The 23,107-nt window shown below is 43.6% G+C and overlaps 2 protein-coding genes across 5 annotated transcripts in view; both read right to left on the minus strand.

Moving 5' to 3' along the window:
* Nucleotides 1–23,107, minus strand: part of LOC139227807 (bcl-2 homologous antagonist/killer-like) — a 76,134-nt gene that overhangs the window by 8,815 nt on the left and 44,212 nt on the right. For all 4 annotated transcript variants that reach the window (XM_070858866.1, XM_070858867.1, XM_070858868.1 and 1 more), the window contains 3 exons: nt 12,225–12,357; nt 9,834–9,977; nt 3,880–4,060 (listed from right to left, as the gene is read on the minus strand). In XM_070858866.1, coding sequence (XP_070714967.1) covers nt 3,880–4,060; nt 9,834–9,977; nt 12,225–12,357 — 458 coding nt within the window. The remainder of the gene's footprint in view (nt 1–3,879; nt 4,061–9,833; nt 9,978–12,224; nt 12,358–23,107) is intronic.
* On the minus strand, nt 7,825–8,301 carry LOC139228214 (histone H3.3A-like). Its single transcript, XM_070859394.1, has one exon. The coding sequence runs from the start codon at nt 8,282–8,284 to the stop codon at nt 7,874–7,876; it is 411 nt and encodes a 136-aa protein (XP_070715495.1). The 5' UTR covers nt 8,285–8,301; the 3' UTR covers nt 7,825–7,873.

Raw genomic sequence — 23,107 nt, forward strand, 5'->3', positions numbered from 1 at the left:
GGAGGAGAAGGGGAAAGGGGGGGAGGAGAAGAGGGGAATGGGGGGGAGAGGAGGAGAAGGGGAAAGGGGGGGAGAGGAGGAGAAGGGGAAGGGGGGGGAGAGGAGGAGAAGGGGAAAGGGGGGGGAGGAGGAGAAGGGGAAAGGGGGGAGAGGAGGAGAAGGGGAAAGGGGGGGAGAGGAGGAGAAGGGGAAAGGGGAGGGGAGGAAGAGAAGGGGAAAGGGGGGGAGGAGGAGAAGGGGGGGAAAGGAGAGGGGGGGGGAGGGGAGGAAGAGAAGGGGAAAGGGGGGGAGGAGGAGAAGGGGGGGAAAGGAGAGGGGGGGGGAGGGGAGGGAAAAGAGGCTGAACGGGCCGGACCCGGCGGCCGGGCCCAAGACTTCGGGCAGGGCCCGTCCCCAGCATCAGATTTACAGGTAGGTGGCGTTGGGTCGGGTCTGGGGGAGGGGGGGGGGGGGGGAGGAGGGAGGTCGGTTCGGGTCAGGGGGAGGGAGGTCAGGTTGAGTCCGGTCCGGGTGGGGGGGGGTCGGGAGCGCCGGTCGGGTCCGGGGGCAGGAGTCGGATCGGTGTCACGGTCGGGTCCGGGGGAGCGGGAGTCGAGTTGGGTTGCGAGGAAGCAGGAGCTGGGCGTGGGAGGAGCCTTATGTACGCAGCCCCAGTGAGGCCATTCGGCCAGGGCGAGGGGCTGCGTTCTTCGGGCCCCTCCCACACAGTTTTGGGCGCCTGGAGCTACTGCACATGCGCGCATGTGCAGAGGTCCCAGCACTGTTTTCAGCGCAGGGACCTAGCTCCGCCCCCAACTGCTCGTGTTGCGCCGCGCCGAGGGCCAGAGGACCAGCAGGGAGCCGGAGAATCTGGAAGTTTTTTTTAGGCGCACTTTGGCGCGGCCCGAAACTTGGGCCCATAGTTCCTTATCTCCACCCAAACTGTTTCAACACCTTTATTATTTGAGCCAATATCGTTTACTATGCAGTGATTTCATCCTTTATCAATAGAGCTACTCCACCTCCTTTTCCTTTCTCTCTGTCCTTCCGGATTGTCAAGTACCTCTGAATATTTAATTCCCAGTCCTGGTCACCTTGCAACCACGTCTCTGTAATGGCTATCAGATCATACCCATTTGTCTCAATTTGTGCCTTTAACTCATCTATTTTGTTACAAATACTACATGCATTTAGATAAAGTGCCTTTAAGTTTGTTTTTTTACTTTTTTTCCTGCTTGTTTCCTCTCTCCTTCAAACTCACTTTCTTTATTTTTGCTTTCAAATTCCAGCTTTACTTCCCTCCCTACTGAAGCTCTATAAAGGGTCACTACATTAACCTACTTTATTTTTGTTAACAGAACGCTTTAAACAAACAGAGGAATCCTGAAATGACACAGCTATGCGAGACAGCCATTGGTGCATTAATAACTTAATTATCACTTATGTTTTTACTTCCAGGCATAACAATAAGGCTCACATAACAATTAGTATTTATAGAGAGCCTTCAATACAGTAAGACAATTTTGAGTGTTCTGAGCAGTATTCCTTTAAAGGTAAAGAACACTGAGAACTCCCAAAATGCAAACACACGGTTAATGTTGATTCAATCTTAAAAAAAGGAATAATTTTGGATAAATCACCATTTTTCTAAATATTCTCAATGTGTAGCATTAAATAGATCCTTTACCCTTTAACCCAATGACAAGCATGGCAGAAGATAGTGATTTTCTAACTTACTTTGAATAAATTAAATGTGTATTTAGATGTCCAAAAATACTTCCTACGTTGTTTTTCATTATACAAAAAATAATTGTTGCTTTCGCAATAACTGACTTGGTTTATTCAGCGAGCAGCTGATAGCAACAGCAGAATTACTCTTTGGCCTCACCTGTTGCATTGGGTGTGGGGGCGTATGCGCTGATAACTGTGGCGCACTGGTTCCGGGATAGGGTGCGCCGTAGAGTCATGAGATGTTCACTTATCCGTAGGGGGAGTCTCGAAGTCGGCCGACCAGCTCGTTCTTGATGGCAAAGCCAACTCCATGGAGGCGCTGTTCTTCTTCTGGTTTGCCTTTCCAGAAGGTGTACCCACCACCTTGTTCTTTGAGCTGGTCTTCCCCTGCCTGCCGGGTCTGGCTTAGGGCGACGATGTCAACATCGAAGCGTCTGCGTTCCCGGGCAACGATGGCAGTGCGGCGTTCCGGTCTGTCACTATTGGGGGCTGTCAATGAGGATCCTGACATTCCAGATCCCGAACTTCATTTTGAAGGGTGGAAGATGCCTGTACGCGAGTTCTTTTAACGTGTGGCCGTTGCACACCAGCCACCAGACGGGCTTAGCAGAGCAAGGTCTTGGTCCAGTGGCGAGGGGGTCCAAGACGACTGACGACCAGGCACTACTGTATGGGCCTAGTTGCCTACGGTGGGATGCGAGCCATAGGCTTGGCGCTGAGCAGTGCCCTTTGGTGAGATGGTGAGAGATCCGAGGCGTGGTGAGTGGGGGTGAGAGATTTGAGGTAATGCTTCCCTCTCCCAGGTATTAGCTACTGACTGAGGACAGGCATTGGGATGGCCAGAGGTCCACCGTGGAACGAGGAGAGGTCAGGGTGGCCACAGCCATTGTGCACACCACGTGCTTGCCAGCGCCTCCGCAGTTGAGGTCATCAAAATTCACAGCGCAGCCTTGGACAACATGGACCATTTTCCATACCTCGGGAGCCTACTATCAGCAAGTGCAGACATAGACGATGAAGTCCAACACCACCTCCAGTGTGCCAGCATAGTCTTTGGTCGCCTGAGGAAGTGTGTGTTTGAAGACCAGGCCCTCAAATCTGGCACCAAGCTTATGGTCTACAGGGTAGTAGTGATACCCGCCCTCCTTTTTGGCTCAGAGACGTGGACCATATACAGTAGACACCTCAGCGCTGGAGAAATACCACCAGCACTGCCTCGCAAGATCCTGCAAATCCACTGGGAGGATAGATGCATCAACGTCAGTGTTCCCGATCAGGCCAACATCCCCAGCATCGAAGCACTGACCACACTTGACCAGCTCTGCTGGGTAGGCCACATCGTCCGCATGCCCGACACGAGACTCCCAAAGCAAGCGGTCTACTCGGAACTCCTACACGGCAAGTGAACCCCAGGTGGGCAGAGGAAATGTTTCAAGGACACTCTCAAAGCCTCCTTAATAAAGTGCAACGTCCCCACTGGCACCTGGGAATCCCTGGCCCAGGACCGCCCTAATTGGAGGAAGAGCATCCGGGAGGGTGCAAAGCACCTCGAGTCTCGTCGCCGAGAGCATGCCGAAACCAAACGCAGACAGCGGAAGAAGCGTGTGGCAAACCAGGCTCCCCACCCACCCTTTCCTTCAACCGCTGTCTGTCCCACCTGTGACAGAGACTGTAATTCCCGTATTGGACTGTACAGTCACCTGCGAACTCACTTTTAGAGTGAAAGCAAGTCTTCCTCGATTTCAAGGGATTGTCTATGATGATGATATATATAGGTGAGCAAAAGCCTAGGATTAACCCCTCTTCTGTGTTGAGTTAGCTGATCGCAGCTGCCACAGGAGTGCTAAAATTGGCCTCAGCATTCCTAGATAAAGAAGTGGGGGGGGCAGGTGGAATTGTGTGTTGCTACTCCCAACAAACCTAGCTGGAATACTGCATGTGCAGATATCAGGTGAAGACTAGAATGGGCTAGGTTATGATGAAATAGCCTGCTGACACACATTGTCAAGGGCCATACACGACGAATATGCATTTGGGACAGGCACTGGAGTGCATCCAGCATATACAATACCACACTTCAGGAAAAAAGAAAAATGTTTTAAGAAAGTAAATTGTTCACAGCATTCATGCAACTACAAATCAACATTTTAAAACTAGCAATCGACTCACCCAGCCTCCTTGGGCAGCAATCCACTGTGCAATTCTATTTCTCAAAACAAACTCCGCAATGAATTTTGCAATTTGACTCAGGAATCCCTTCATACCCTTCTGGAAGACGTAAATGGCCATTCGATAGCCAAATCCCAACAGAGCTATCACACGGCCCCAGTTGATGCCACTTTCAAAAAGCCTGCAAGGAGAATGTACAATGACAGCATTATCCTCAAATATTGATTTACCAGAAAAACAAAGTTAAATACAGACTTTTAATACAAAATGCAAAATCATGTTGTCCACGTTGGAAAATATGACAGTGATCCAATATATATGTTTTTGTAGCTGTTATTTTAGCATGCTAACAAATGTAAGTGAGTAAACAGAGTTACATGATCCCCTACAATGGTTCTGATGTGCTGAACCAGGTTCATGTCAGACTTGTTGACTCGAATGAGATATACAAAGGTCCACCAAATTTTACTAAATCACTTCTGAGCTGTTTAATCTTCACTCAAGATCAAAAACTTTTAAATCCAACTTATTCAGTATTTTGTGCTTGAATAAGCAGTCTTTTCTTTTTTTAAATTGTTGAATTTAACATTATCACAGCATGATTCCAAATAAAACAATCATAGCAGTTGCAGCAGTTAATACCTGAACTTGAACATTATTTTACGGTGAGGTGTTATTGATTTAAACCATCTTTCCCAATATTCTCACTGAAATTCACCTCTGGAACTTGCAACTCTTCTCTAACCCATCTTGTGCCAATTTGTCTTTCAGTTGCCTTTTCCCTTATGGAGAACCCTCAAAGCTCTTGCACATCAACCACTGCAGGTTGGACATGCTGCCTTTGAATTGCATGTGTTACTGGCATTTTAGACAAAACAATGGTAATCATCTACTGTCAACTGCATTCAGTCAGCCTGACATCAAGCACTTATGGACCAAACAGAGATTAACTATTCCAGCAACTGGGGAAGGGGAGGGCGATGCACTGGGCATTCGTGAATCACTAGCCATTCCAACTTTTTAGCTAACAAAACAGATTTGTTTGGGCTATTCCCAGCTTTTGGTTTTTAAAAAAAGTTGCACTGACAACTGCTATGAACTCCAATCAGAGGTTTCTTTGTAGTAATTAATCTTAACTTTAACAAAAAGGTTGGAAAAGGAGTACAAAGCAAAATGAGAATGAGTTTACCTGCCCTTTTGCTGTTGTAAAGCAATAATAAGCTATAGTAAAGAGCCGATAGACCAGCATCCAAAGGAAAGCAGAAATAAAGGATAGGAATAACAATTAGACAATATTGAACAGGTAGCATCAGTATTGAAAACTTTTGAAGAAAATTAAAATTCAGTGCACTTATACCTCATATTTTTCAATCTTGAAATTGGGGTTTTATTTTGCTCCACTGACATTTTAAAATATGTTCTCTCCAGTCGTTCGTGACTCATGCTGGACACAGACAGCCCTCCAGTACCTCACCCAAGTAGCCACTCTTCAAACATGAGGCTGGGCAGTGAGGGTCAGCATACAATTCAACCACAATGGGGAAATTGCAGCCAAACCCAATTCTGCCCTCTCCAATATACCAATATGCTTTTGCCAGTACAAATTCAGAGATCAAGAGTGGAGCATGGACCATTTTTCCCCCTTGCCTTGCCCAGGGAATCAATTTCAATCTCCCGCTCCTAAACCAGCTAAATTTGGTTAAATCAGCATAGGCCCGGCATCAAACTCAAGGTCTTCCCAATCTGCATAGCCCAGGACGATATGAGCAGTGCATTAACCAGTGAGCCATCAGGGCACCCACTTGTTCTGTATTTCAACAATCTGTTCCAATTGAGGTCAGGTATTCAATTTCAGCTGATTAGGTTTACATAAATCAGAAAAACTTCACTTCACAAACCCATGGACTGCATTATTTTATGGTGGCAGTTGAAAATTATAATAAAGGCACTACTAACACAGCACAAAGCATTGCATTATGGAATACAGTTTAGTGTGGGATTGTTACTACAAGATCCTATAAATTCAAGTGTAATATCATAGGAAGATGCCAAATAGGTATATAGAACAATAGGTATATAGAACAATAGCTTCCCTCAGATCTCCTTTTTCCCTATTCACAGCTTCAGCTCAGTTATAACTGTCAGAAATGCCAAAATGTTATTAAGTTGAACACCTGAATACTTTGGCCGATCCCCAGATGTTAATTTTTGGTAGTTTTTGCACTTCATTTCCCCTTTTGAAGTTATCGAGTCTGCTGCTAGGTTGTGGTTCCACAGGCAATGGCCACCCTTTAATACCCTGTCTCACTAACCATTATTGATGTGCAACGCCCCATCACCATCTTGGTGAAATCAGCTAACCCAACATGGGATTGATTGACCTGACCTCTTCAATTGGAACAGATTGTTGAACAGTTTTTTTTTTAAACTTCTTAATCCATAGGAGCCCCAAGACTTGTACAACTGTTTTGACAATTTTGGCGAATAAAGCAATTAGATTGATAGATTAAATTAGTAAACAAGACACCTGCCTGAATTTCAATTAGGTTAAAACTTTCACAATTGTGTACGAATGTACAATTTGAAATCCTAAGTGTTAAGGATTTCCACATTTCAATATTGCCAGGCAGTGTTACATTTGCCTTTAGCAAATGCTGTCAGGTCCATTACAGATGGGTTATAAGAAATCACAATGTACAATATTTCAAAAATTCATACATTAAACAAAGTTTGAAACTTAATGAGCAATTCAAATCATTTGGTGGTATGTCAGATTAGAATACTTGCATCATTTATTGGTCATTCTTGATCTGAGTCAGGTTACTTCTAGACTACTGAAACTGTTTAAATATCTGTCCCCACCCCAAATTGTATAGTGGGGAGATGAAAAAACATGTGCTTATGTTATTTTATGTAGAAATTCAAGCTACAGCTTAAGAGGAAGAAGAATTATATCCCATAAATAGGCATAAAAAATGAGAACAGAATTTTTTTTGCAGAAGATAAAGAAACATACTGTTATGGAGCTAGGCTGAGTGTGCAAAATGCAAATCAATTAGCTATATGGAATTATAATTTAACATCTCAATTCAATACAAAACTTAAAACACAAGATCGTAAGACTTTTATATTTTGAATTATGGCGCTTAAAATTCAGTTCAGTCCAGAGATTACTAAATGATCTCGTAGTAAAGGATCCTCTAGGAATGAGTGACCATAACTTGGTTGAATTTCAAATTCAATTGGAGGGTGAGAAAGTTGGATCTTAAACGAGGGTCCGAAGCTTAAATAAAGGATACTACAAAAGGTATGAGGGCAGAGTTGGCTAAAATGGACTGGGAAAATAGATTAAAGTATAGGACAGTTGATGGCAGACATTGAAGAATATAAGAATTAGGAACAGGAGTAGGCCATCTAGCCCCTCGAGCCTGCTCCGCCATTCAACAAGATCATGGCTGATCTGGCCGTGGACTCAGCTCCACTTACCCACCCGCTCCCCATAACCCTTAATTCCCTTATTGGTTAAAAATCTATCTGTGACTTGAATACATTCAATGAGCTAGCCTCAACTGCTTTCTTGGGCAGAGAATTCCACAGATTCACAACCCTCGGAGAAGAAATTCCTTCTCAACTCGGTTTTATTTTGAGGCTGTGCCCCCTAGTTCTAGTCTCCCCGACCAGTGGAAACAACCTCTCTGCCTCTATCTTGTCTATTCCTTTCATTATTTTAAATGTTTCTATAAGATCCCCCCTCATCCTTCTGAACTCCAACGAGTAAAGACCCAGTCTACTCAATTCCCAAGGAAATGAAATGATAAACAGCCCACTGACTACTAACATATAGGAAGAATGGACTGATTTTAAATTATTCTTGCTTTTTTTTGGGGGGAGGGGGGGGGGAGGAGTGAAAGAGGCTAGGAGTTGGAAGTTGGGATTGTGGGGGTGAAGACTTCAATGCTAACTCCACCGTCCCCGCCCCAAGGTGATGGGATGTTTAAGCACGCTCCCCGCAGTTGCGACGAGCTAGCTGTATATCCTTTGGCATGATCGTCACACGCTTGGCGTGGTTAGCGCACGGGTTGGTGTCTTCAAACAGTCCCACCAGATAGGCCTCACTGGCTTCCTGCAAAGCACCAATGGCAGCACTTTGGAAGCGCAGGTCGGTCTTGAAGTCCTGAGCAATTTCACGAACGAGCCGCTGGAAGGGAAGCTTGCGGATCAGAAGCTCAGTGGACTTCTGGTAGCATCTGATTTCTCGAAGGGCCACGGTACCCGGGCGGTAACGATGAGGCTTCTTCACGCCACCGGTGGATGGCGCGCTTTTACAGGCAGCTTTAGTCGCCAGCTGCTTCCGGGGCGCTTTGCCACCGGTAGATTTGCCGGCAGTTTGCTTGGTACGAGCCATCTTCCTTCCTTCCGAGTTGTCCCAAGAAGATATTTCATAACTCGCAACAAAAATATAACCCAACAAGAAGGAAAGACTGTAAGAGAAGGAATAACCATCCGTAACTAACTAAGGAAATAAGGGATGGTATCAAATTGAAAACAAGGGCACACAATGTGGCCAAGACTAGTGGGAGGCCAGAGGATTGGGAAACTTTTAAAAACTAACAAAGAACCACTAAAAAATGATAAAGTGAGGGAAGATAGATGATGAAAGTAAACTAGCACGAAATATAAAAACAGATAGTAAGAGTTTCTACAAGTACATAAAAAGGAAAAGAGTGGCTCAAGTAAATGTTGGTCCCCTAGAGGATGAGACTGGAGAATTAATAATGGAGAACAGAGAAATGGCAGAGATGTTGAACAAATATTTTGTATCGGTCTTCATGGTAGAAGATCAGATCAGCCATGATCTTATTAAATGGTGGAGCAGGCTCGAGGGGCCAGGTGGCCTACTCCTGCTCCTATTTCTTATGTTCTCATGTTTCTGGTACATGTTCCTACTTGAACCCAAATAGTCCCCAACATATAAATGACAACCAAAAACTTTCCATTGTGGGTAGAGGAAGTGAAAGACAGTCTTAAAGGTAGAGTTCAATACAAATTTGCCAAAATAGTATAAGCATATTAAGTTATAAACTGAAACACTAATAGATACACAAGACAATGACACCTGATATCTTGGATGTGAACACTTGCTTACCTCTGGGGGAACAGGCCCCCAGAGAAAGTATGAGTTAGGCATCCTTTAACACTATTAGAATGGAGTTGGATCGATATGTATTGAAGGGGAATTGATGGTTATATAGACTGGTTGAATTTTTTTTACTGGGGAGGTAGGGAAATGAACATCATGTTCCTTAAAATAGTGGATCACTGAGTGGTGGCAGGTAAGAGTCTGATAGAATCATATATGGGCTCTGGATGGAGTGGGCTTGCTGGACTAAAAGCTCTGGTCTTGCTCCAAACTTTACGTTCTTATAACGCTTACAATCTACACTCACTGATGTTTCCTTCCTATGATCAAAAATGCAGAAAAGCTTCAAAGTAACCAGATACTTCCAAGTTCAAATAAAAATGAACATTGTATATAACAGCTAGGAGAGTGTTAAAGCATTAGTTTAGCGAACATACATAAATCATTTCAGAACTTAATAGTGACTTGACGCACAATTCGTTAAAAATCTTGATTGTGCTATTTTATTTTTCCACAAGTGTTGCAGCAACTCATCAACACTTGAAAAAGTTTTATTTGCCACACCCAAGCCCAAATGGTTACGTCTTGTGCTTCGAATTGCACCGCACACCTAACTTAACTGTCCAGTCAAAATCTACCAACAAAGTCAATAATGTTACTCTAGATATTTCAGATTAAATGGATTAAGTTTTCTTTAAAATAAGTGTACATTCATATACAAATTCTTGCATGCTCTCCCTTTGTATTCCACCTGGCTCAGAAAGCTTTGCAAATAGTGTGAATTGTGAAGACAAACTATCAGCTGGGCCCTTACCCATCAGCTATTTTGCGGAAGTAGTCGTATGCGTTTTCTGCATTGAGTGGCAGGGTTGACAACAGATTGTGGAACTCCAGATCATATCTACGATTGATGTCATCTCCAATAAGAGCGAGTTGTCGGCCCACAAGTGTTGGAGTACTGAGATGGGGGGGGGGGGGGGCGGGGGGAGGGGAGAGAAAGAGAGAAAAAAAAGAGCAAGGTAACAGCCATTAGAAATTCACAATAACTTGAGATGCTCAGATGAGGTAACTGATGGAGAAAAATACTGAAGTAAATGTCATGGGCCAAATGGCCTGTTTCAGTGCTGCAACAAGCCACGATTCTTACATATTTTTAAGCTGTTCTGCACAACAGCTCCATTTATTCAGTGCAAACCCCCCTCCCTCCACCAAAAAGAGATCAAATATCATTATGAAATGTGCAAGAGACTCCACAAGTGAAAAGAAAAAGCACAAAATATTGATCTTTGATGTCTTTTCGCTTTCATTACTTTCCTCCACACGCATCATATATAGTGATTTTATTCACAAATCAGCATAAGTCTCCTCTTTAAAAAAAAATCTATCAGCTTGGTTCAGTTAGTTGAACTCGCCAGAGTCAGGTGGTTTCGGATTCAAGCTCTATTCAAGAATTTGAGCATACAATATAGATGGACTCTGGTGTAGCACTGAAGGATGAGATGTGAAACTAAGATCCTGTCTGCCTGCCCCTGTGGGTCAGATGGGCCTTAAAGGTCTTATGATACTATTTAAGGATGAGGTTTCCAAGTGTTCTGGCCATAAACACCAAGATAACTTGCCATTTTACTTTGTTGTATAAAATGGCTGCAATGTCTGCCTATGTTACAACAATTACTGTACAGGTTGGATTTCCCTTATCCGGCACGATTCTGGTGGCTGGGGGCCCACGTGCAGAATGCAGTCGACCTCCAACCCGACTTTGGGACACGCCGACACTCGGCCCGCCAGGGGCTGCACCGACACTTCAGGCCCTCCCGGGGCACCGACCTCCTCCCCCCCCCTCCGACCTCAGCAGCACACCCCCCCCACCACCCCCTGCTCGGCTGACCTCCCTTTATCCGGCAAAATCCCTTATTTGGCACAGGCCAGGTCCCGAGATTGTTGGATAAGGGAGGTTCAACCTGTGCTTCAAATAAAGGTCTACTTTATACAAAAATTGTTCTCTGGGAGACATGAAAGACACTCGCAAAAAAATATATGGAAGTCTTTCTATCCCTCCATAGGGGTCAAGTTTCGGCCGGCTGCTAGAACGGCGCACATCGGAGAGGCCCGCTTAATTTATAGAACAAAAATTGCGCCGAATACTTAGCTCGCGATTCTCCAATAGCTGCAGGCCCAATTCCACCTCGGCGCGGCAGGAGCTGCTGGGGGCGGAGCTACAGCCCTGCGCCGAAAACAGTGCCGGCAGCTGCGCGCCTACGCAGTAGCTGCCGGCATCCTGTCTCCGGGGCGCCGAAGGGACGTCACCGAGTGGCCTGCGCATCTTAACTCGGAGGCGGGGCCCACCCGCCCGGCCTCTGGCTGGGGCGAGCCCCGCCCGAAGAGTAGCCGGTGGCATCGGCAGCCCGGCATCGGCTGCGTGCGGGCCCCGCCCGAAGTCCTTGGCGGGGCCCGGCTTCTTCGGCGGCGGCGGGCCCCGCCCGCCCTGCATCTCGCTGGGGCGGGCCTCGCCCGAAGAGTCGGCGGCAAGGTTTTTCTGAGCGTACAAAAATCTACACTTACTCCATTCTAAGTTAGTTTAGAGTAAGTTTTCACTGCCTAAACTTTCAAAACAAGCGGAACTGGCCGGACACGCCCCCTTTTGAAAAAAAAAATCTGTTCCAAAATGAAACTGTTCTAACTGACTAGAACTGGAGCAAACTAAATGCCGAGAATTGCAATTTCTTAGATACTCCATTCTAAACCAGTTACTCCAAAAAAATAGAAGCATCTCAGACCGAAACTTGACCCCATAGTGTGTAAATCCAAGGTCAGAAAAATGACGTGTAAAAAATCTGTGAATGATAAAAAGAGTGGGATATGGTAGAATTTCAAAGCTAATCTATTAGCAACAAGGACACTAGATCCAGCCTCAGTATCTTTGGCCTGGAGGAACAAGGATAAACATACACAAATCATCCAGGATTCCTATTTTTGGTCATCAGTCAGCACAGGAAAACAACTTACCTATAAGCAATTGTGAAACTGAAGATAGTTTTAAGTCAAAAATTTCAGGCAAAAGAAGAAATATGATTGAATCATCATAAAAAAATCAATAACTCATCTAAAAATATTAATACTGCAAATTGCATTTAGTATTTCTTCAGTTATGTGTGCCTACTTAACACTACTTTTAAGTTTATATTACACGGAACCAATAATCTACCTTTCAGGAGGCTGATGCATCTCCGTTATCTCTGGATTCTCTGGAATATTCTCTCCTTCGTCCCGCTCTGATTGGTACCTGAAGAAAACGTAACTCCTGAAGACATCTTCGGTCTCCTGTACAACACCTTCCTCTATGAAGCACAAACAGTATATTGTTGTTGGACAGCAACAGATAGATGCCAATGATTTTTTTTCCTTTTAATTTATATTTAATGAATTCACCCTTTTCAACTACAAGAGCAGAACATCTCTCTCGAGATAGATACAGAGATATAGATAGATGGACAGAGATATAATATTCCTTCACCCTCAAATAATTTCTGTCGTTTTCCCTTGAAGGTGATGGCTTATGTGGAAACAGATCCAGGGGCACTGGCATCACTTGACCAAATGTCCCATGTCAGCCAAGTGACTAGTATTGAGTGCTGACAGGTTATGCAACTAATGGGATAATGACATGAACGTAATCCTGCTGTCAGTTAGTATACACACATGCACTTGGTAGCAATCAGAAGTGGAGACTCTTGGATGATATTTTCTCCCTTACATAGCTTAGGAACACAAAGGCTACAGTTCGATCTATGACCAGCTAACTCAGCACAGACCAAAAATCAAAATAACCGTTGATCTGTATGGCTCAATATCATCTGTACATGGTGCATTTACTTACTGAGGCATCAGAGGATGCTCAGATACTGTACATAATATAATAACTAATACTTATATTTCAGGAACTAAAAATAACATACTTAAAAATGTTATTGCAACAAAACCCAAAATAAAACAGTCTTTTCCTGCTGCAAAATGGCAGGTCTATGATGAGGAAGGGAGAAGAGAGTTCTGACTATTCGAGTTTTGTATGCATTTTACTTCACTATATTTTTTAAAAAGATGTTTTGTAATAAATTTAATAATTGCATTCTAAACAAGCTGCAGTATCAAGTATTTAATAAAATAAGTGCAATGCCATTCAACTTGTCAGGATGTGTCATGTACTTCAGCCATTACCCAGAATACCAGATACTTACATACTAGTGCTTTTGTTATGAACTTGATGACATAAACAAATGTGATTTTAAATGCTGCAGGGGAAAAAAGTATTGAGAAATTCACTATTTTTAATCCTAAACACTCTGAACAGCTGTATCACACGAGAAGAAGTATCATGCTTTCAGTTTCTCATTATGTCTATGCGAGAGCAAATTTTGCATATAGCTATCAGTTCCAGCAAACACTTACATTTCCTGGAATATTTGGTTAGTGTTGAGTTTATTTTTTTCCTTCTACCATTTTCCAAAAATAAGGTCTCATTTTGAAACCCATTCAGTGCCTCCTTATAAAATTAAGCCTTTGTTTTCCATTCCAAATTCTGTTCAACACCCTCGGCAATATGTCACTTACAATTTCTCCAGTCAACCTCAAGTGTGGAATAACATTTTGCTTCCACCACATGCCTCCTCGATCTCCCCCTCCCCCCAAACACTGAGCTACAACAAATGGTTGACTTTCTTCCACTGGTAAATTAAAATTTCAAGTACAATCTCTCGTGTCAATTTTTGCTAATTTGTTCAATTTTCTGAAGCCGATTTCTTTTACATAAAGCATTCCTTCTACAAACTCAAAACAGTTAGAGAAAGAAATAACTTGTATTTCTATAGTGCCTTTCATGACTTCAGGATGTCTCAAAGTGCTTTGTAGTCAACTAAGTACTTTTGAAGTGTAGTCACTTTTGTAATGCAAGGAACGCAGCAGCCAATATGCACACAGCAAGGTCCCTCAAACAGCAATGAGCTGATCAGATAATCTGTTTTAGTAATGTTGATTGAGGGATAAATATTGGCCAGGACACTGGGGATAACTGCCCTTCTCTTCTTCAAATGGTGCCATAGGATCTTTTACATCCACCCGAGAGAGCAGACGAGACTTCGATTTAAAATCTCATTTGAATGATGACACCTCTGACAGTACAGCACTCCCTCAGCACTGCACACGATAACCATAATGGCTCGAGAAATAGAAAAATCAGTGGTACACCAGGTTGGAACGATAAAATGCAAACTGGAGCCTGTGAACATCTGACAAGCCAAGTCTGTTTGCCATGGCACATGGGAGCCTTCCTAACCTCAGAGGCAAGCAGAGGAGAGCAATAAAGGAAAAATTTAAAGTCTTTGCGGGTAAAGAGCCATAGCTTATCTCAGAGAAGACAGAGTAGAAGGTCAGAAGTTACTAAATAGAATAGAGAAAGCAAACCTGAAATATTGCATACTGATGCATCATGACACGAGAGCAGCAAGTCTGGATAGTGAAGGACTAATTAAAGACAATGTTTAAAAGCATTTCTTTACACAGATTATTAGTTGGCCAGAACATAGTGCTCATTTAAATACAAATAACAGAAGATGGCAAAAGAGAAAAATCTAAGGGGGCAGGGAATAGAAGACCGTCATCCAAAACTACATAGTGATGATGACACAGACTGTTCATACCCACTCAACTGCATGAAGGGGAATGAGAAACTGTTTAAAATATTTAAAGTAAGCAGGTTTTTAAAAAACTTGCATTTATATAGCGCCTTTCACAACCTCAAGGTGGCACAAAGCACTTTACAGCTGAAGTACTTTTGTGTTATCACTGTTGTAATGCAAGAAACGTGGCAGCCAATTTGCACACAGCAGGAATGGGGTAAAACATATCATTTGGGATCTTGATGAACAATGGGACAAATGTATTTCCTTAACCAATGAGATTTAAGGATTGAGAAATAAAGAGGAAGGACTGAGGAGGGTGAATTCGAGTGGGTGAATTCAATATTAAATCACGTACAGAGAGAGGGAAAGATTGGATTGAGAAAGAAAACAGGAAAAAAAAAGTACAAATTTAAAATGTGATATTTTTAAGATCTCCTAAAGCAATTCCCAACCTAAAGAAATGAGACTTCACACTTATAATTGCTCACTTTCTGAGCAAGAGGCTGATTGACAATCATTGACAATTATCACATTGTAAAAAGGGTACTTATGTTGTTAATTACTAGATTTAACTTTCTATCATGAGTTTAATGGACAATTAATGCGCAAATCCAGCAACTCATGAAAATCACAGGGGGGTGAAGTGCATCGTTCACACTCCATTATTTTTTCAGCAAAATCTGGCCTATTGTTTTTCAGATTCTCAGCAGGTTAATTGTTAAGAGGAAGTTACTTCGCGAGTTCCATTTAACAGTAAATGGTCACCTATAAACCACGTCCACTTTTGAAAATACCCAGAATTACATCAGCTTGTTTATTTAATGCAAACAGTTAAGAGTGAACTTGCTGGAGTGATTCAGGGCACGGCGATTCATTCAATTGTCATCTATGTGTTCAAACAAATCAGTTTCAAGAGTATTTCTACATCATTCCACTGTGACGAAAATGCCTTAAAAACACATGGTTAGCAAAGTGCTTGCCAGTGAAGTTCATTCCTCTTTTAGCACTTGAATTACTCCCATGTAGAACTCCAGGTCCACAGAAGTACGAGAATCCCATCACCCATTGCATACAGATTTTTGCACGTGAAGTCTCTTAAGTATTTGAGTAACAGAAGATGCGAGAAGCAACAAAGTTCAATACAGTGCTCAACCCACCAATAATCATCAAGTCACCCTGGCCAATAACCCTTTTTCTTAGCTTAAATGATATTATGTGGTCAATTAGACCTCCCACCCCCCCCCCCACCCCGCCCCAATGTCATATTTGACAACAAGCCTACCTCTGGAAGTATTCCAGCCAACTCATAGGGCTCAATTTTCCCCCCGTTATCTGCGCAGTTTTTTTTGGCAGCGGCGCTTTTTTTGGTGTAAATTAAAATATCTAAGTTACCCCAAACTTTCTGCGCCAGTGCAACTCAGTTAGTTATGATTTTTTTAGGTGAGGTTTTTTTTGCGTAACCTGATGTCTGCGCCAGTTTTTCATGTTTAAGCAAGTTTGGCCAACTTACATTTCTCCTAGGATGGTGTATGTGACTACTCCCAAAAAACCTGGGCACTTAAGAAAAACCAGCAAACATTTAAAAAATTGGTGCAGAAAGACGCCGTTGTTTTTATGCAAAGTTTTGGAGGGAGTCAAGAAGACAAAGACTATGCATAATGAAGCTTAATTTTTTTCAAACTCAAAAGGGAGGAAATGGAAGTCTAATGCAATTCTTTAATTTTGGATTTTTTTCAAAGTGCCACGCCACCAGCAAACGTCTCCTCACCGGGCTCAAGGGTCGCAGCGTCGGACAACAGAATCGCTCACTCGCCCGGACGCAAAAGAAGCCCGTGGGGGATGTGGGGTGGAAGCCGAACCGAAGGGATGGGAACCTTTCGACATACAGCAGCTTCAAAAGAAGCCCTGGGGAGCTGGTGGATGCCGAACCCGTGTCCGCGTGAGGGAGCGATTCTGCCAGCCGACTCTCGAGCCTCTCGAGAACATCGAGGAGATGTTCGGCCGGTGGTGGGGAGGTACTTTGAAATAAATATAAAATTAGAGAATTGCATTAGACTTCATTGTCCCAAATGTCCTCATTGAATGCCTAGCTTCCCATTCTTAGCAAGCCTATTGCACATGCGCAGACCAGGGTGTGGTCCATACTTGGGCGTCGACCTTGGGGAGAGAGAGAGAAGCTTTAACTCCTCGTCCTGCTGTTTTGAGCTTATTGCAAAGCTACAATTTAATCATGGGGGCAATACTGACAATGCCGTATCTCGTGCAAGCCTTCTGCATGATGGTGCTGTGGAGGAGACGACTGATTCGACATCATTGCACGAGGAACCTCAGCATGTAGGATGATAGGCAGGTGGTCTTACCCACATCGGGTATATCGTCAGGCGTTCATACCTGCACCCGAGTGATGCAGACCGTGTCAGAAGGCTGCATTCCCGCAAAGAAGTTGTTACCAAGATCCGTGCGTTAGTAAAAGACCTGCAACCTAGAAGAGTTAGGAGGACTGCTTTCAGTTGAAGTGAAGGTTACAGCTTTCATTTTATACATCTGGATCATTCCAGGCCACAACTGGGGATGTGTGCGCCATTTCTCAACATGCAACACATATCTGCATTCGGCAGATGATTGCTGCACCATATGCCCAGAGGAATGACTACATAAAGTTCCCCATGACCGCCCAGGCAATGCGTGACAGGGCTGTGGGCTTCTCCAGGATTGCTGGCTTCCCAAAGGTACAGGGCTGCATTGATTGTACCCACATTACCTTGCAAGCACCTTTGGAGGATTCCGAGATGTACAGGAAAAGAAAAGGCTTCCACTCCATTAATGTGCAGCTCGTGTGTGACGACATGCATCGCATCATGTCAGTTGATGCGAGATACCCTGGGAGCACCCATGATGCCTTCATCCTAAGCAAGAGCGCTATTATCTGCCATGTTTCAGCAGCAGCCAGAAGGACAGAGCTGGCTGCTGGGAGACAAAGGGTACGCCTTTGCCACCTGGCTCATGACGCCCCTACGCGGAACCCGGACGGAAGCTGATCGGGAATACAACATGTCGCACATTGCGACGCGCAGCATAATAGGGAGGACCATTGGCATCTTGAAATAGCGTTTCCGATGCATGGACCATTCCAGAGGCTACTTGCAATACCTCCCGACATCGTCAGTCAGTTCACTGTTGTGTGCTGCGGGCTGCATAACTTAGCCATAATGAGGCAGCAGCAGCTGGTAGTAGAAGATCCACCTGAGGTGAGAGTGGCTGATGAGGAGGAAGATGCAGATGACGAAGAAGCCATGCAACAACCTGAACTTGGAGCACGATGGCGGGCCGTCATGCCCATTTAACGATTGCTTGAGCCTTGCACCAGCAGCTCATCCGTGAATGTTTTGCTGCCTGAAGGCTCAGCGGTAACTATTCCAAATGGACCATCTTTACTGTTTGGACCTGTTCTGTAATGTTGTGTTGTGTTAATGGAACAAATGATGGAAATTATTCTTTTTTAGCTCAAAAAGTTGTTAATAATGGAAGTGATTCAGTTATAATTTCAAATATATTTTATTCAAAAGTTTAACACTTGTTTGTACTTAACTCAAAATATTCTTGTATCAAACTTTAAAGTTTTCAGTTAAGATCACTTACAAACTTGAAGATCCCTTAAAACTTTTAAACTTGTAAATTTACATAACTTACAAAAAACGTTTAATTTGAGAACAGTTACAACCGTAACAACAACAGCAAAGAAAGATGAACCCATCTCTCCTCCACCTTATTCTAAGACCGCCCGCTGCGCTTGGTGACTCCACCCCAGCCTACAGGCGGTGGCACAGCGCTTCTCGGGTTGGTACCAAGCTTATTCTTTCGAACATCTTGGGTAATGCGTACTTCTTGATTTGGGGGGGGGGGGGGGGGGGGGGGTGCTCTTCAGAGGCCGGTCTGGGGATTGGAGTAGGAGTGGCAGCTGATTCTGTCAATGGCTGCGGGGTCTACTCGTGTTCCCTTATTGCAGCAGCTAACTCCGACATTCCCTCCCTCATGTACCCCGACTGTGTCTCAGCTGCCTGGGGCATTCCCTCCCTCAGGTGCCCGGACAGTATTCCCATTTCTCATGAGACTGTTGTTACTTCTCCCGTCAGTCCCAATACCTCATCACCCACCCCACTGATGGTGTCAAGGAGTGATCATGGGAAGGTCAATGCTCTCCGCACTTATTGCTATCATCTGAACCATATCTGTTAGATCCTGCACCTCAGGAGAGCGCTGTCAAGCTCTCCTTTCCCTCCTCACCCTGGGTGTGGCTTGCTGCATCCCACTGGGACCCGCAGCCTCGGACTGAGAGAAACCACGGAATGTCCCAACACTCGTACCATTCAGGAAAGGGATTGGCACCTCAATGGGCGGCACTTGCACCTCCTCCAGAGTGAGTACAATAGTGGGGCCTTCATCCATCCCCTCCCCCTCCCATTACCCCCGCGCTCTTCATCTGGAAGGTGGGATTGGAAGATGTTCTCCTCTTCAGGCTCATCCACGTCTGAATCATCTTCTGCGTCGTCTTCAGCCTCATGTTCTGCAAAATATAACAGAACAGACAAATGGTTAGCAGAAGAGGAGGGGGCAGGGTGGCATGAGTAGGGTCACACAGCAGAGGCAGCAGGCTCATTTGAAGTACAACGATGAATGATAGCACATTGCATCAACCAAAGCATAGCTGAGGGAGACATTCCCATGAACCGAAGCATGGCTAGCCCGCGCAGTACTTAACATTTAGCAAGCCAGACTGTGGAATTTGCAGGACTTACCCTCTCCCACGAGTGTGGGCCCAGCTTGTGCAGTGGTGGTTGCTTTTCTCCAGGTAGGACCCATCAAAGCAGCGACTCGGTCTTCCAAGGACGACAATGGGTGCAGATTTGCCGGGCCTCCTCCTGTTCGGGTTCTTTCCCTTTTGTTGTGTGTCACCTTCCTCTGCAAAGATGAAAATGTAACTTTTTAGAGAAGGTGTCTTTCTGCTGGGTGGGACATATACAGATGGTCACATTTACAATTGCAGTTCCAGTGAATAAACAAAAATATTACTTACACTAATTACTTGACCAAGGTCCTGCCACTTCTTTTTGCACGGGCCTCCAGACCTCGGGGTGGTCACCATTGTACAGTAATCTTATGCAAGTTGGTTCCAGTGTTTCTTCATTTCTTTTGGTGAAACTTTTATGACCTCTGCTGGTATCCAGCTCATGCCATTTGGCCTCAATTACAGTAACTGGTGCCTCAACTTCATCCTGAGAAAATTTCTTGGTCCTTGAGCCGCATTGCATATTGTATTGCAGCTCCGATTTTTCCACTGAGAATTAAAGTTCTTTCACACAACTGGCTCTTTAAAAATGGCCGAATGCAGACTGGGAGGTGGACTGGGCATGCGTGCCCATAGCAGTCACATAAAACACTTCATTTCTTTTTGCGCATACGCAGAAGGGGAGGCATTGTTTTTTCGGCGCAGACATTTGGCTCCAGCTCCCAAAGCTAAAGGACAGGCTGCGCGGCGCTAATTAAAAAAAATAGAACGGGGAAACTTGCAAGTTATTTTTTTGAGAAGTTGGGACAAAAAAAACGGATGTAACTCTTGCAATACGTCAAAAAACGGCATGGGGAAAACTGAGCCCTTATATTCTAGACTGTATAACTGTTAAACAGTACAAAGTCTTAATGATATTACAGTAGCAATTTATACAAAACAGAATTTGGGTGGCATCAAAAATGGATAGTAACCAAGATCCAACATTCATAGCATCCACAGTTTGTCACAAATATTGAATGAAACATTTGCCAGTATTTCAGACACTAAATACATTTACAGCAGATGTTTCAGACACATCCTAAACACTTAAATTTTTATCGTGCATTTAAACAATCAGCTCTTCGGGAATTTTTTCAATTTTTCGAGAACTCAGTATGGATAAGTAATGGATGACTCAAGCCTTAGTCAACACATACTGGAAATTAGCATGAAGGAATTGACTGAATGATCACCTCATTACATTATTCCAAAAATAACTACAATACAACTAAAGGAAGTCAATGCTGGGGAATGAATTTGCACTTCCTGAACCCAGTGTCAGCATCAACCGCAGGATGATTCGACGTACAACAAAACCGTTCTACTCGGTCTCAACAAAGTACATCAACTTCAAATACTCTCTACTTGACATTGACATCAGTGCGACATTTCAATTTCCCACACCACAGATTGTGCCACAAACTCTTGCCACAAGGAATGGGGTTAACAGGACAACATATTTCACTTAGGACTTTCACAGACCACAGAAGGAGAAGACTTTAGATTTCATGAAAAGCAGCAAAAGATCAGCAGATGGTTTACTAAACTACTATATCACCGGTGTGCGGCCAATCACTGCTTGCAAGTCCAGAATCTCAATTCATGCTTCAAAGGGTATGTGTGTGCGCACAACGCAAGAAATCATTGGATGCAATGTTCCCTCTAATTTTTTTGTGTGCTGAGCGGGCCACGAACTCCTTTGAGTCCAACCTTTCCATCTGTGAGCAAATTTTAAAATTACTTTTACGACAGCAACAGCAACCACTTAAAAGCATATATGCACTAATGACATATTGCCACCCACCGTCTCAAATCACGAGACAGACAATGTTCGATACAAATTTATCATAACATCTCTGCTTTTGAATTCTATTCCTCTCGAAAGAAGCCCCAGTGCGAAATTTGCAATTTTCTGGCTTTTTTAACCTACATTGCTACTTTTAATGATTTGTGAATCTTTACCCCTAGATCCTTTTGCACCTCTACTCCATTTAGACTCTTATTTTCCAAGGAGTAGATCGCCTCCTTATTCCTCCTACCAAAATGCACCACCTCACACTTATCGATATTGAAATTCATGTGTCATTTACATGCCCATTCTGCACATCTGTTTACAGTAGAATTAATTAAAAGCTTTTTGTTCATCATGTATAAACTCTAGAAGAAAAAATTACTTGTCAGAAATGACTGGGATTTAAAAGAACTGCATAATAATGCATTAACGCTTCAGAAAAATCAGTTACACGGTTATGCATCGACAAGCAATCCAAAAGTCCAAGGTGAGCTGAGAGAGCCATATCTATTCTTGTAATTTGTATAAATTTTTAAGTTTTCAAATTATTAGCCTCATGTCACTATAGCAATGGCTACACAAGCAGCAGGATCAGTGGTTATCCTATAGCGCTGACGTGCTGTACGTTCACATAAGTATTTCGAAACTTAATCAAATACAACCAGACAACCAACAAATATAAAGTGCTGCAGTTCTTTAGTTCACACTATTAAAAAGAATTGAACAAAAACAGGTATCCATATTTCCAACTTCAATCACTTCCATTAATAAATGTTGTCTTCCTGAACCAGCACACCCGCCATGTAACATAACAGAAATGCAGCACGTATTCACAAGTGCAGAAAAACACATATACAATTTGCATCACCGAATTAAAAACAAAAAGCAGGAAAAGCTATATTTTAACAGAAGTAAACATTCATCTTGCTTCCTGGACAGGAGAACCAAACAGACTGATCTGGAAATGTTTACTATTATGTTGATGTAAAGATGTTAATTTACAAATTTCACTTCGAATATTTTTCTCTCAAATATTCTCCGCAACATTAACCCCTGCTCTTATCGTAGAAAGGGTTGAATTATTTAAGGTACTTCCCAATTAAATATCTGGAAACAAATTTCATTGTACTCTCAATTTTTAATCTCCTATTTCAAACATTTATAGAAAATTAAAATTGTACATTATCAGTTTGATCAAAGTAATTTCTGTGTCTTTCTCAATAAACAAATAGTAGTTTCTGCTAAAGTAGCTTCCTGCAATTTTTATGGACACGTTTATTTGTACTGTGAAAATGGCTGCCCTGGTCCGCCCTTTGTCAATCATTAGTCCCCTTGGAGAATAAGGCACACGCTGAAGTTTCTCTGGAATGTGGAACTGAAACAGTCCATGCCAAGGTCTCACTGACTTTGCAAATTGTAACTCGATCCACTTCGACTTCCAGAAGCCATAGAGGATATATCTCCCCAGAAGACATCAAGGGCCAGCCAAAGTCCCGTACCCCAGCGCAAGTGCATCCCACCTCCAACGAAGTGCCTTACCGCGGTCCAAGTGCATGCCTCCACCAGCCGAAGTGCCTTAGCCCAGTGTAAGTGCATCCCTCCCCCAATCAAAGTCCCTCCTTACACCAACGCAAGTGCATGACCTTACCCCCGCCAACCCCATAGATGGGGCGTTGTACAGATTGTTAACAGGCTTATTGGGTATGAAGTGACTAGAATGTCGTGACTTTTGGATTTCATCCACTCCAACGATGTTCCTTGTAGGGGGTTGGAAGAACGTGATCAGCCTTATC

This window comes from Pristiophorus japonicus, chromosome 17, assembly GCF_044704955.1.
Source record: "Pristiophorus japonicus isolate sPriJap1 chromosome 17, sPriJap1.hap1, whole genome shotgun sequence".
Classification (NCBI taxonomy): Eukaryota; Metazoa; Chordata; class Chondrichthyes; family Pristiophoridae; genus Pristiophorus; species Pristiophorus japonicus.

Bases quoted from the DNA above. Each gene is read 5' to 3' on its own strand.
- LOC139228214 (XM_070859394.1), bottom strand. From the start codon at position 8,284: ATGGCTCGTACCAAGCAAACTGCCGGCAAATCTACCGGTGGCAAAGCG.